The 14440-nt window shown below is 52.1% G+C and overlaps 5 protein-coding genes across 5 annotated transcripts; 1 reads left to right on the top strand and 4 right to left on the bottom strand.

Moving 5' to 3' along the window:
• Positions 1-256: 256 nt before the first annotated feature.
• DACRYDRAFT_111552 (uncharacterized protein) lies at positions 257-2242 on the bottom strand (the record flags this gene model as incomplete). Its single annotated transcript, XM_040769259.1, has 5 exons — positions 257-982; positions 1056-1482; positions 1541-1839; positions 1896-2075; positions 2135-2242. The coding sequence occupies 5 exons, from the start codon at positions 2240-2242 to the stop codon at positions 257-259; spliced, it is 1740 nt and encodes a 579-aa protein (XP_040624404.1).
• Positions 2243-2939: 697 nt separating this feature from the next.
• On the top strand, positions 2940-4063 carry DACRYDRAFT_24923 (uncharacterized protein; the record flags this gene model as incomplete). Its single annotated transcript, XM_040773917.1, has 2 exons — positions 2940-3120; positions 3168-4063. A coding segment is annotated over exon 2 (593 nt), but the record flags the coding sequence as incomplete, so codon positions are not given.
• Positions 4064-4437: 374 nt separating this feature from the next.
• Positions 4438-6666, bottom strand: DACRYDRAFT_96985 (uncharacterized protein; the record flags this gene model as incomplete). The annotated part of the gene is made up of 8 exons (XM_040777415.1): positions 4438-4453; positions 4698-5033; positions 5086-5230; positions 5287-5509; positions 5561-5850; positions 5902-6167; positions 6231-6380; positions 6539-6666. 8 exons carry the CDS (start codon positions 6664-6666, stop codon positions 4438-4440), a joined length of 1554 nt encoding a protein of 517 aa, XP_040624402.1.
• A 1367-nt stretch (positions 6667-8033) lies between these two features.
• DACRYDRAFT_111549 (MFS general substrate transporter) lies at positions 8034-10252 on the bottom strand (the record flags this gene model as incomplete). Its single annotated transcript, XM_040769258.1, has 10 exons — positions 8034-8173; positions 8301-8379; positions 8561-8653; positions 8711-8883; positions 8937-9016; positions 9067-9077; positions 9130-9209; positions 9263-9292; positions 9342-10015; positions 10068-10252. 10 exons carry the CDS (start codon positions 10250-10252, stop codon positions 8034-8036), a joined length of 1545 nt encoding a protein of 514 aa, XP_040624401.1.
• A 1303-nt stretch (positions 10253-11555) lies between these two features.
• On the bottom strand, positions 11556-14249 carry DACRYDRAFT_119201 (uncharacterized protein; the record flags this gene model as incomplete). The annotated part of the gene is made up of 10 exons (XM_040770739.1): positions 11556-11975; positions 12027-12119; positions 12171-12684; positions 12734-12831; positions 12882-13381; positions 13431-13799; positions 13852-13911; positions 13964-14046; positions 14102-14135; positions 14182-14249. The coding sequence occupies 10 exons, from the start codon at positions 14247-14249 to the stop codon at positions 11668-11670; spliced, it is 2127 nt and encodes a 708-aa protein (XP_040624400.1). The 3' UTR covers positions 11556-11667.
• Between the last annotated feature and the right edge of the window lie 191 nt (positions 14250-14440).

Here is a 14440-nt window from a genome sequence, read left to right as displayed (position 1 = left end):
ATCCACAGAGTATTCCATCATGCTTGTCATCATCGAATGGCATGTCTTACCGACCCATTTGCGATGTTCTTCTCCGATGCTGCATTGTTTTCGAATCTTGACCGAGAAGTCAGAACCCCAGGTCTGACTCTGCCATCGTCTTGATGATCTTCCTGTCTAAGCCTTGCTTCTTGGCCATGCGTAGGAGAACATGACACCTTCGAGCGCAGCGCCGGCAGCTATGCAAAGAAACATTACATACTACCCCCAGGTCGCCTCATACAACCGTAGGGGAAACATCCCCTTTCCACCTCATTATTCTGTCAAGTAGACTGGCCTTGTCCTTCAGTTTCTCTGCGTCGTCGTCTAACTCGTCTGACTCGTCTGAGCTATCCATATCGGCTCTGCGAAGCACTTCTTCTGCAGACAGATGTATATGGGCAGCCGAGCGGTGATCCCGCAGAGATGTTTTGAGCACACGTGGCCATCCTGCGGTTTGGGCCGCTGTGGTACTGTTTCGGATAGTCTTTTCAACAGGGCAGACATATCGCGACCTCGCTCGGGCAGATACATTGCCATCCAGCTTGTTCAGTGGCATTGAGCATCCCTTGGCCTTCTTTGGCGGGTTTGCCTTGCCACCTGAGTGAGGGTTACGCTTCCGTTTGTTTGCAGAGGGGTTGCTGGGTCCGGGTCCACCACCTCCTGGTCCGGGTTTATGGCTTTTCTCGTGATATCCATCGTGTCCTTCATCATCCGTCGGTTCCATCGATTCTTCTCTTGTCCTCTCCAACGCAGCAAGCCTAGCGTTCTTTCTCTGAAACAGCCAGGTGTCACAACGCCATGCCTTGGGCGAGAAGGAGTGGGGTGTGTTCAGGATGCCACGTAGCATTTGGTGGAACTCCACACGCCCCCATCTCTCGAGATTTGATAGAAAGAAGACATAGCGCCAAAAATGAGGAGCGTGGGATATGGATAACGTTTCGCATAGATGGACATATAGGGTCTGTCAAGAAAATGCAAGAGAAGACAAAAGAGCGTTAGCTGCCACGCAAAATGGGAAGTTAACTATTGCGTACATCGGACTTATCTCCACCAAAGCATCCAAATATGCGTACTGCGGTCGGGTCCACGACAGATCCGAAAACAACGACGTCCGTTAACCCAAAAGATTGCAGCAAACGCTGCATTGCAACCATCACGAATTCCACTTGGGCAATACAGCCCTCCAAGTCTTCAAGGTTGTACTCCGTCACGTTAAGAATGAATGACAAAGGATCCTCGGAATTGAATACACTCTTCCACGAGGTTTCCTTGGGGGCAGGTGGCACCTGCTTGGACTTTGCAAGGCGGTATAGGATCTGCACCTCACGTGAGGGGTGAAGGAGCATCAAAGCATCGCTTTGTGCGACCTCGAAAAAGTCACTGAAGATGCCGTTGTTGTCCAACAGATGCATCGGTCCATCCTCATCACGCGGGCGCGAGATGGCTACCTTCACTTCAGCACTGCCATGCAATGCATGAGTAAATTGCGACGAGCTCCCCTATTGGCTTCATCACTTACACTGCGGAGGTCTGTACACTGCCTACAGCTTGAGGAATCGACATGACTTTGAGCAGTGAATCGAACGGTGTTCGTGCAGTTGCCTCATTGTAGCGTCCAGTAGATGGAGAACCAACCTCCTTCAGATGGAGAATATCCCCAAATATCCATTTGAAGAGTGGAAGCCGAAGGGCAACATGCCCAGTGTCCTCCGAATCGCTGAAGGACAACTCGGACTTGTGCCTTAGAGTGTTGCGAATAAGTTCCTCGGAATGCCATCCTGCAAGAGGGTTGTCAGGCAGAACATCTCTGATCTCGATCTATAAGCTGGGTATAAGCTCTCAATTGAGAAGCATGTGACTCGATGATAACGTACTGAAAACAAGTGGCATGGGAGGGTACCAACGCAAAACTGTTTATATTGCGTGGTGATCCGATGCGTGGCAGTTTCAAGTTCAGTCAGCCAATCGGGGTCAGGCTCAGGCGGCGGTGGCTTAATGGGATTTGCATGGGAACGAAGGACACGGCCACTATAGCGTCGATATCCCGCTCTATCCTGAATGCAAATTCAAAACATATCAGCGCTGATTGACTGCATCGACCGATATCCCATACCTTAGTTATAGACGATTCTCTGCGGCTTGCCCCAACGATGTTGGGCATGCCTGTTACGTCGCCTCCTGCGGATCCAAGCACATGCCCCATGTCACCCTCCGCTTCCATATCCAAACCGTGACATTCAGCTGCGTTCCGTTGAGCAGGAGGGGGTGGATCACTGGTGAAGCAGAGAAGTCGGCTGCAGTAAACGTCCTACAGACATCATTGCGTCGTTCCCAGTCCTGCACGACGCCTTTGGCTCCTGACTTGGATGCCTGGCTTTTCACCATAAGAAAGGTGCATTGGATGGGAGTATTGAGTGAAAACGAGTTGAATGTGTAGGGGTCGGCTCTTCCAGAGGATGCTGGCTAACGGACCCTGGGTATTACGCAGTGGTGTCTCACTTGTAGCAGAATCTTTCAATGACGTAATCGCACTCTCCAACATTGACTTTGGGGCTTATGTGCGTTCCTTCCTCATAACAAGGCCCTCTGAGTTGACATTCGTCCAGCACATGTATCCCGAGACGTGGTACCCTCAGTTGTTCACGTATACTAATTGGAACTATGAAGACTTGGATCATCCAGCATGCGATTGGTATGTGTCTCTCTTGGGGTATCTAACTTTTTTTTCAACTACCTTCATATTCCCACGCCGTCGGAAATGTACAATTCCAAGGATCGTTAAATGCCGTGTCGACCGTTTGTTGTGTTGTTGGATAATAATATCGCGATATTTTGCCGTAGCTCAGGGTCTTCAGATCTCTATCACGAACGTTCATCTAAGTTCTCTTTGGGCGCGACATGCATCATGCTCTAGAGATTTCTGATATCCTGGTGCTGATATTTGAATACCTCGATGATGTGCCAACTTGGGGTTCACTTGCTCGTACTTGTCGGTTGTTTCAAGATGTTGTCATTCCAATCCTCTGGAAGGACCTCCCGGGTGTCAGACCGCTGTTGCAACTATTCCAGATCGGGCGAACGAACCCTCTGAGTAGCACAGTATGCCTCCTATGTCGATAATCTTGACTTTAACTGAATGAATCAAGGTCTTGTCGGCGAACATCTCTGCCTATTCTCCCTATGATAAATATCAATCCTTTGTCAAGAACATCAAGAGTCATTTCGAGGGTCCCTGGGAGAAGCACCTCGCCTCTCCTTCATTGCGGTACATGTCTCGATCGGATACCAGTGGCTCACTGTCACCCCTTCCAAGTTTAGTGCAACTCGACGTGGAAACAAACGACACAAGGGTGATGCAGCAGATACGAAAGGTGATCTCGCCTTCCTTACGATCATTACGGTTTGTCGTGGACATCCGGCCAACCTATATCTCCATCCAATATAGCAATTTCACCGAGGCAATCATACAATTTCTTCATGTGACCACTGGACGTGCTTCGAAGCTGACCAACCTGGCTGTCGAAGTACACGGCATTCGACCGGAACCCCTCAATGGTTATCTGCCGTCGCTCGTAGAAGGCCTCCCGCTCTTGTCGGAATTCAGCTGGCAGATCCCAATGACTCTCGAAAACCTGAATGTCATGCAGGCATGGACCCATCTTCGTACACTTCATGTGAATTTGGAGCTGGCTGGTCCAAATGCCTACATGCCCGAGACAATTGCCCTCCCCAATCTGCATTCTCTCTCGATCAGTGGCTGGCCACGAACGTTAGTTTCAGTCTTCGGAAAGCTACATATGCCCGTCCTGCGAAAAATCAACTTCCCGGCGGTTCGACCAGGAGAACGAATCGAGACTTATGAACAACTTGTCACTGCCGTTGCACAGTCATCTCCGCATTTGGCATCTTTTGATATGTCAGCCCCGACCCATGTGACTGGCAGCCAGATCCAGAGCAAATCAGGCGATGTTTTCAGAGCCCTGCTGCTCCAGGTACGACAACTACAACATTTCGGCCTGCGCAACACGCTTCACCCATTTCCGTCGCTTCTGCTTGACAATGATAACCTCGCCCAGTTCGCCATCGCGTGGCCGTCACTTCAGAGCCTCGATCTGCGGATGAGGCACATCTCTGTTGCACCGTTCACTCTTCTTGGTCTTCTTCCTCTGGCAAGGCACTGTCGCGAACTGAACACAATGCGTATCAGCTTTAACATCCCAGAATACATAGGAGATGTGGACCAATATCGAAATCATGGCTGCCCACCAGCGATGATGCTTCGCACGCTGGAACTGGAGTCTATTACAAACCTCGGACATTATCGCACCATCGTGGCAGAATTTATCCTATCCCTGTGGCCTAATGCCACGTTACGACCAGAAGAAGCCACGCCAGACATCCCCAGTAGCGCATCACTCACTTCATTCTGCCACTATTGCAATTCACTTCCACGCAAATCGTCTCAATCGACCTGACCACGCACTCCGCTCAGCCAGGTAATGAATGTCATTCTACGAGTAGTGGGACGTTACGCTCAAACCCCAGAAAATAGATACACTTCGTGAACAGGATTGCAAATGATAAAGATACCCGGTAAATGATACAAGACCTTGGTTCGATCAGTGTTGGTCGCTCCACCCACCCCGTCACCTTCAGTTCAATTCCTTCATTCTTACGACTCCTCTCCAGCGCAAACAGGAACAGGATCACGATCAACATAACGAATTATCTCCGGCCGGAGATCCTCAAGGCGCGTTACTCCAAGCAGACGCATGGTAGTGGCAATTTCCTCCCGCATAATCTGGAATACCCGCCGCACGCCCGGTTCTCCCCAACAGCCGTTGCCGTACAGAACTGGCCGCCCGAGGCCGACACCTTTGGCTCCCAGACAAAGTGCCTTCAGGACATCGGTGCCTCGCCGGATGCCTCCATCTATGTAGACGTCCATTTTCTGCATCAGGTCCGGTCGACGCTGGTGCAGATCGTATAGGACTGTCATTGCGCCAGGAGCACTGGGAAGTCGATTAGTCATTGGTGGACCCATCTCAGCCGGCAGACACGCACAAGTCGAGTTGCCGCCCGCCATGATTGGAAATAATGACCCCATCTACACCATGTTCGTACGCTTTTTCAGCATCCTCCACGCACTGGATTCCTTTAATGTACAAGGGGAGCTTCGTTATACCCTTTATCCACGCGATATCGGCCCCTGCGTCGCCCGGGGTCAATTCGCTGCTAGCTCGGCGGTTCAACACAGGCACTTACAATTGACATCTGGATCTTGATACCCCGAAATGGACTGTGCGACTCCCTTGCCCTCTGCTTTCCCTTCGGACGGCCCTTGAAAGTCTTCCCCCTGCGCTCGAATGTCCCTCTCTCGCTTGCCTGGTACCGGCGCATCTACAGTCAACATAATGCCTTTAAAGCCCATCTTATCGACTGCCTCAATAATTTCGCGAGATCTCTGGCGGCTGCGGTTCATGTACAGCTATCCCCTCGACTCAGTTTCGGAGCTGCAAGGGATGGACGGGGCACGCACCTGGTAAATGAGCTCCTGCCCCTCCGCCTTAGCGCCCATGATCTCGTCCAGACTACAACTCGCGTTCGCGCTGACCCCTTGTATGACCCCCTCCTTCGCGCATGCGCGTGTAATCTCCATCTCTCCATCCGGATGACCCAGGCGCGCCATTGCAGACGGGGAGACATACACGGGTATGCTGGAGGCTATACCTCCGAAGAGCGTCGTCTCCATCGAAATCTGGGAGACTTTGTTCAGCACTCGAGGTCGAAACCAGAAGCGTCCGAATGAAGCAATATTTTCTCTGTAGGCTAGAACGTCACATCAGCATCCTGGCGAAGCTCATTGATTGGGGCGCGCACTATACTCGTCATCCCCCGCACTCCGATAGTACGCCCATGCAGTCTTGGTCAACACCGTCTTAGCGAGCTTCTCGATATCCGCGAGGTTTACGGCGGCATCGGGTGGAGGAAGCGCCTTCCGAGCAGCCTCGATCCGCGCCAGCTCAAGCTTTTTCTGCTCGGACAACTCCAGCTTCGGAAGTGTCTCAAGGTCGATGGGACCTAGGTGCATAACTGGATCCAGAAGGTCCAGCGTACCTGGTGGGTGAATAGGCTTGAACATATCGCTGTACCAGCCCACGAACTCAGTCATTGGAAACGTCTAAGCACAAGGAGGAAAGAAGACTCACGTCGCATCACTGCCCGCCATCCTCAGAATACTCGCAATGCCCCCAGGGTGGTCCTCCAAAAAGCGTGTCACGTCATACACCTGTCCCTCGATGACGACCCAGCAGTCCTCCCTCGTGTTATGTCGCTGCACCTCGTCGAAGGAGATCACCCTTCCTCCTCCTGTCGTGCTCTCCTGCTCCTCCTTGGGTTCCGCCTGTGCTTCCGACCGCAAGGTCTCCCCTAACGACCGTGTCTTGGTATTCACTGTATCTTCCCATCTGAGTCCATTATACCCCAGCAAGGCAAAAGAGACTGCAAGACCACCGACCACCACGCCTGCAGCGCCGGCACGAAGTGGGGTGGCTGTTGGCCCGCCAAGGATATCAGAGGCAAGTCTGGCGTTAAAGCGTCTCCAAGAGAGGGCGGTAGGGCCGCTCCGAACGCGGGTATGGGCATGAGTGGGTGAATTGTAAGGGGAACCGCTTGAAGACGTTTGAGAAGAGGTGCCTAGGCGATGCAGCGCTCTCCGGGCGGGGCGAAGAACTTGTTGAGGTGGCATCGCTGCTCCGAGGTTTGGTAACGGCAAATACAGTGAGCTGAAGGGGGAGATATAGGGCTCTTCGATGTGCTAATTGGAGGCACGAAGGAGGACCGGAGGTCAGCGGTCGGGATGGAGGATAAGCAGAGCAGGGGCGGGAAGCGGAGTGGAGTACGGCAGTGACGGCTTGAGAGCACGGGATGAATGAGTTGGAGAGCGTGAGTGTAAACGTGCAGGGTAGGTAAAGGGATTGTGCTGTCAGAAGTTGGCTTGTTTGGGTATTTGAACGGGCGCCGGGTTCGAGCGGACCGTTGGGTGTGTTGGTCGAAGGAAGGGTTGGTGACTAGCTCCCAGGGACAGTCTGTTCGACAATGACAGACTGACGTTAGAGAGGGGGACAGAGTCACGGGCGGTTCGGATGCACGCCCCCCTCTCATCCCCCCCTGTATATGAGCCCAGCAAAGCATGGATACTTTGTCGGAGAAGGTGATGTTCGTTTTGCTTCTTCTTGGTCCATCTTATTCTTCAGTGCCGAATTGCCGTTGTAACAAGAGGAGTACAGCATCTGTATTGTTACATTCTTACTTTGATAAGAATTGTTGCATTTGGATGCCATTGAAATTCGCATCGGAGTTGTCCTGCGATCTTGGAAGAGATTTACCCTTGTGCCTTGTTTACCCGGGGGAACGGCTTCCGGTTGGACAGAATAACCACCGGAGATCGGCCCGGAACAGCGAACCCTTGCCGACTTCACGCTCATATCACACTGTTTCCGCGCCGGAGTCAAGGAAAAGTCCCCGATTGGTTCAAATCGGCCGAAGGTTTCCAGCCGCGAGTCTGCCGAACTGGCAGAATGCGGGGTAGGTCCGGCTGGGCACGGCGTACACCAGGTGGTTTGCGCCTATTGGTCCGGAATTGATTTGCCTTTTCTGGCCTGTGTCCGACGCTCGCCAACATCGGTCTCGCTCTGACTTCTGCCCATTTACACTTTATCACAGTTTGTCGGAGGATTTAGGGGCTACAGAATCATTGGATCCATGTGCATTGCAGTCGGACTGGAAACCAACTCCATATTAGAAGAAAACACAACTACGTCGAGTTTCGGCCCCGAAGTTCCACGAAACGAGCAGCTAACCAATTAGTCATCACCCAGGTCATTATAACGCACAAACGAACACCCTCAGGCTGTCCGAGATAGCGAGTAAAGAGAGCAAGCACATCTCGACAATCCGTTCCAGAATTCGTAACTCGCAAATCGTCTCGGCTCGGCTCGTATCGCATAGTCTTACACATTCTCGCGGAGGACAGGGTGCTCAATGGCCTTCTCGTTAGTCTCTTCCTGGGGCGTGGTCGTGCCAGGCGACTCGTCGAAGGCATCGTCCCTGCCAGCGCCCACTTCGTATGCAACCTTGTGCTTCTCGAATTCTGTAAAAATCGTCGGGCCGAGCCCAATGAATCGTCAGTAATCTATAGATAGCAGCACAAGAACCGCAGCTCGGCGCTGCCGGCGCGAGCCTCGAGATCGCGTGAATGCAAAAGAATAGTGACGTACCAGAACTGTGGTTCTCTGCTCCAATGAGCGTCATGAAAATGACAAAAGCAGCCACAACGCCGAGGAAGATGCCTTGCACCTACGGACAAAATTCCATTAGCTATTGTTAGACACGGCAACAGAAAGGAATAAATCGCGATCTCTGCGGGAGAGTATCGAGGGGCTGTCCTTCTCCCGCAAGCAGGCACAAAAACATTTGAAAGAACCACGTCGGAGAAATGAAGGCAGAGATAGGCTCGACATGAGTACCAAACACCCACCTTGGCGTAGTCAGGTGCATCTTGCCCGTTGACGATCGTACGCTGGTGCTCGCCTCCCGTGGCCTCGATCTGGGCGCTGGCACTGCTGACCATCTGTATGGAAAATCGTAAGCGTGACGTCAATTCCCAAAGATACACCGAAATACTCACGTTACCCAATTGATAGGCGACACCGGGGAAAGTAGCACGGAAAGCCGGCGGGGAAATCTCGGAAAGATGAATAGGGATAACACCCCATGCGCCCTGGACACCAAACTGGACGCAGAAGGCACCGGCCGCAAGGGGAGAGAAGGTGCTGGGCAAGATCCAAAGAGGGATGAAAGCTGCAGTTACGTCAGTTTAGACTGTCAGGGTCCGGATTTTCCGAGAAACTCACCTCCGATGGAAAGCGTGAAGATCACAATCGTCAAACGCCTGCCGAGGTACTGCGAGGTGATACCGGCAAAAATACCGCCACTGTAGCACGGTCATTATAACATCGTATGTCGCTTTACCCTGATACGTACGCAACAGCACCCTGATCAGTTCGTCAGTCACAGCACCAACGCCGGCGCTCCGAAAACACTTACGCAGTTTCCGATGATGGTTGCAATACTAGAATCGTGAGGAGAGAATCCTTTCGTCTGTTGCAGGTAGGTGGGATATAGATCTTACAGCTCTCATCAGCATCTGATGAAGCTGTTATTAGGCTACCATAAGTACCTTGCGAGCCGTGCGACAAGAAGTTGAAACCTAAACGGCAATAAGTTCGCTGGTTGTGACGACATGTGCAAGCGCTCACCAGTCATGAGCAGGACGGCGTAGATGCACCTCACCCAGTGTTGCTTAATCATACGACCTGATTCTTGCAAGAAGACCTGTGTCTTGTTATGGACGACCTCCCCGCGTGCCTCGGCAGCAAGCTTCTCGACCTGAGCCCTGCGGAAGACTTCTGACTCAGGCAGGCAGAGCCGAACAACAGCCGCGAATGCCGAGATGCCTGCAGCCACCCAGAAGAGCGAGCGCCAACCGAAGGGGTCATATGACACGAGCGTGAGGTTGATCACAGCTGCGATAAGGTATCCGACCGCATAACCCTCTTGGAGAACACCGCTAGCGAGCCCACGGACCTGCACGGGCAGGTTCTCTAGGGCAGTCGCGGCGGACAGACCCCAGATGCCACCCATGGCGATGCCGAATAGGCAACGGACACCGAGGAAGGCCCCGTAGTTGAGAGCAAAGGCCGTGCAAAGGGAGAAGATGCTGCACAGAAGAAGGTTCGCAATCAAAGGCCACTTCCGTCCGTAACGATCCGAAAGCATGCCGAAGATGAATGCACCGAGAGAACGGAACAACAACGTCAGCGTGATCGAAGTGGTAATGTCATTCGTGCTCTTGTTGAACTGCTTCGTCAAAGCGGTCACAGAGAGCGACACGCTGAAGAAATCGATCGCATCAATAGTCCAAGCGAGGAAACTGCAAGTCGATGAGCACAGCATCCCATATATTCCATCGGCAGGTGACATACCCAGAGAAAAACAAGGCCCATTGCAGCAAAGTGACGCTCTTCAGTGCCCTGATACTGCTAGCAATGTCGTTGCCTGCGTGTATCTTCTTTGGCTTTAGGTCTGCCCACCACTGAGCAAAGCCGGAAGCTTGCTGAGTGCCGACACCGTTATCGGCGTTGCCTGCTGCTGCTTTATCGGTGTGCATTAGTGGATTGGTGACGTGATGAATCGAAAACGGCAGTAGGGAAATCGGAAATCGGCGGATTGGAGGATGGAGTGGAAGGAGATGGAGGGGAGGAAAGAAGGGAGAAGAAGTGAGGTGCTCTAAGGGGGACAGTACGTGCCTTAAACGCTCTCCGCATGGGATGCATGTTCCTGTGCGCTGACAGCACAGCCGACCGCCGAAAGTTACCTCGTGTGTTATTACTATATCTGGTAATAAAAGTGTATGAGAGACAATAAGAGAAGAAATAGGCTTCGTTTGCTTCTTCTTCCGCTTCAAGTGTTTATGTTCCGTTAATGCCGTCATTCCCACGGACCCATTTTCACGCGTGGTTACTATTTCTAGTCCCTTTCACACAGCTTTGAATCCGTTCGGGATCAAAGTAGTGTTTTGTATGTCACCACACACACGCCTTGTGTGCCCTTCATCGCTTCATCGGTGCAACCACACCTCCTGTCAAATATCTTCGACCAGGTCGCGTGCTCCTCCTGTCAGAGTGGAATGAATACAGCGATCGACCTAGTCGGTTATTGCACCCTAAAGACTCACTTTGCCCACACGGTCCATCAGCGCCTTGTCAGAAATTACATACTTTCCCGGACATTCACCCACCCTCACCGCCGGGCTACCCCGGTTACGTTCGTGTGGGGCAGTTTGCCGATCTCAAATCACTTCATTCACCTCGGCCAGAACACATGCACACCACACCCTATTTCCTATCGTCCCAGGGTCCAGTTCCGCGATCGTCTCGATGCTTCGAACGTCCTGGTCAGCGTCAATACTAATGCAGGGCTGGGGGTTTCTTTGAAATTTGTGTACAGGACTAACCTTCCGACATCCTAATGTTCAATTGAATTCTCTACTCCTACTTCCATGAATTGTACATCGACTGGTACAACGTTCTGGCCAAGCCCAACTTCAGTGGTTCCATTAATGGTCTTTGATTTTGTTGAGGCGGATACACTACCGCAAAGCGAAACCCACGCCGCAGTGCTTGAGATACTGCTCGAAGCAGGTCACCATTGTCTCGTGACGAAAGACCTTTCCGGTGGCTGTAGGCGAACAAAGTTCGCATGGGTCATCATAATCAACCTATGATTATCCTTCTCGACTCAGCTCGGTTGGTGACTTTTCGCTTGTCGGCAGCTGTACGAGCCGAGTCTGAAGGATTGCCCCGAAGAAAATGTCCCGGCTCCTTCCGGGTGTTATTTGACTTACCCAGGTCCCGGCTCAGTTAGATGATACCTTCACATGGTTTCATAAATAGTTCGTGACGGTTTCGTTTCCAACGTTAGATCATACACATGACCATGTCCCTGAACAGAACAGGCGACACTACAAACTTCAGTCCTCCAAGGAAAAGAAAAGAAGAGTTAATCAAGGAGCAGGGGTAAAAGCTACATGACGACATTCGGCATCTCAAACCACTGCAAATCTAACACGTTTTGCTGGTCCGCCCATGTCGCTAACATGCCGTCCAATATCTTGGTATAATCGTCGTTTGGTTGTTGCACAGAAACAGGGTTGGCCGGTGTCTGCGTCCCACTTGTCGGGACGGCAAGATCAGCACCGAACGCTGTTCGCCGGAGATCAAGGAGAGCCGAGATTGCTGTCGCTCGGCTTCTTGATTGAGTCGCAACGGCGCCGAAGGGGTTATGATCTTGCATTTTGTCGATGGCTTTTTTCAACAGTGACGCATATCGCCCTGCCAGGGCGCAATTCAGCAAATGCCCCTCATGGAATTTCAAGCACATACGAGCAACATCCCAATATCTTCCAGACATTTCCAAAGCCTGCACAATTTCATGTATGTCGCCATCTACCGGTTCAGCCCCGTGGTATGCCTCCACTGTGATCCCTTAAGCATGCATATCAGATCGATGCTAAAGAAAACACGTACTGAAGATCACCCTTCCCGCAACCCACATGCACCAAGCTAAGAACGGGCTCGTGTGTGGTATCTTTAACCCGGTCTGTGTCACCGCCCTTGCAAGCAGAGCCACTTGCTTCGCTGACTGGACAATATGTTGCCCTGCTTCCGCGTTCGGCTGCATGTAGGACGAGAGGTCCGGTGGGTGGGCCACAATGGACTGCAGCTTGATCAAGGTGGCATGGTACATTGCTTGGACGAGAACGATCATGGGATGAGAATCAATCCGAGCGGGAGAGGATATTTCTGGAGGAAGCCGGCAGTACCATCGTCGAACTGCAGCATCCAGCGTGCGTGTCCGTTCGTAAAAGTGCGTTACTTCAACTTCGCTCGTCGGGTTCAGTGGATGCCGATGAAGCTGGTGGACTCGGCCAAGAAGATCCGCGATCTCAACCAGATATGCTAGAGGATCAAGGAACTCTTCTTGGTGCATTAAACCGTCATCAAATAATGGTGACCGAAACTCGCGTGTCACGACACGGCTCTGTTGCCGATTAGTTTACATGTCTGGGTCAAATGGGAACAATTCGCACATCACTCAACCAGAAATCCTCTCTACAGGGAAGATTCCTCGATATTTGTTGGTCGCTTAGAGCAAAATCCCACCCAGTCGAAACGCTGGCCCATCGATCTGTTTCTTGCTTGAGTACAAGGTCCTCAATCCCTGTCTGGTCTGCGCACCGAGCACGTATATGACCCAAAAAAGCCTCCTCCTGCCCTCTTCCTCCCTAAAATTCTTCGGGCTCTTCAACAATGACACTCTACTGAGCGGGGCAACTCTGCTCTGCGCACCGGGGTCTTCTTCGCTCTGCAGCCCGAGATGCATCACACTCCTTGTCAGAAGAGCCAGCACGCCCCAAGCACTTGGCCCCGCACCTGTCCCGATAGTATCGAGAGCGATGATGGCAAGTGCCTGAAGAGATTGGAACGAGGTGCTCTCGATCGCGTGCATAACCACGCGCTGTTTGGCGGCTTTGTAGTATTGTTCTTTTGTAAGGAAGCCGGGCATTTGCCAGCGCGGGTCGAAAGAGAAGCGGAGTGAGACTGCAACCATTGCGTACACTGTCACTGGCCATCCGCGCGGAATAGTACCATTCATGTCGGTGTCTTGGTGCACGTAGGAATGGTCACGGAGGAGAAACGGCGCGAAGGGTGCAACATGATTGAAATACAGGTCAATCCTACAACAAGATCAGGGAATCAGGCGGAGGTGACGGGAAACTGACATACAGATGAGCTACGAGATCATTCGGCGGTAAGTCCGCGTTATCGACGAAAGAAGATGTCGATACTGGAGACTCATGGCTCATTCTGTTATCCACCATCCCCGGCGTGACATGATTTTGCGCATAAGTCGGTGTTGGCTCCACATGGGGTATTTCCATAACTGAGTGTGAGATGTCCATCGGATGCGATGGCATAGATGGAACGGGGGTGACTGCAGCGAGGTACGGTGCGGGTGGGGAGACGTGCGAGTCCAGCGTTGAGGACGGAAGTGCTGGTGATGCGATTGAAGGAGGCGGGGTTAGCTTTTGGTCCAGAAGACCATAAATTTTGTCAACTCGGCTTGCTTGGTGTAGCATGGCGGATTCGAGGGCTCTGCATGAAAGGACGGATGAGCTCTCCATCAGAGGGCGAGGTAACAACGCACGCCACGCGATCTACGAGCGCTGTGCCGATGCCAGGCTTGAGTCCTGGTTTTTGTCGCTCTCTGTAGAAGTGCATCAGAGGGGAATCTGAGGAATGAATGAAGCAAGACGCACTTATAGACGCATTCTGATGCGCCAGCTTGGATGCAATTCCCGCATAACGGTTTGCCCGAGTCGCATTTGACCTTGCGTTGTCGCTGGATACAGGAGTAAGTACACTGCTGCGCGGTTATAAAAGCATAGATAACATACGCAGGCTAGGCAGCTGAAGAGACGAGATAGGCGTCTGTCAGTAGATGAAATTGATGGGAAAGAAGCGAGAATCTGCTTACGTCGAGCTCATTGGTCGATGCTCCCCATCATCTGGTATCATGCTTTTCCTGCGCCTATCCGCGGGCATTGTGGAGGATATCTGCTGTAAACCGATGCTTTATAATAGATATAGACAGAGAATAATAAAAGCAAGGGCGAGCGACCGCGGGGGGGTTAGTGATGAGATGTGGTGGTGGGAAGCGGCGGTCCCTGGGAAATACCCCGCAAGTCCATTGAACGAGCGTTCACATGGTGCGGAGAAGTGCTCCCGGCCCGGAG

Source organism: Dacryopinax primogenitus (assembly GCF_000292625.1).
Source record: "Dacryopinax primogenitus strain DJM-731 SS1 chromosome Unknown DACRYscaffold_22, whole genome shotgun sequence".
Classification (NCBI taxonomy): domain Eukaryota; kingdom Fungi; phylum Basidiomycota; class Dacrymycetes; order Dacrymycetales; family Dacrymycetaceae; genus Dacryopinax; species Dacryopinax primogenitus.
Note: the sequence above shows the minus strand (reverse complement) of the source record. Positions and strands in the feature narration are given on the sequence as shown.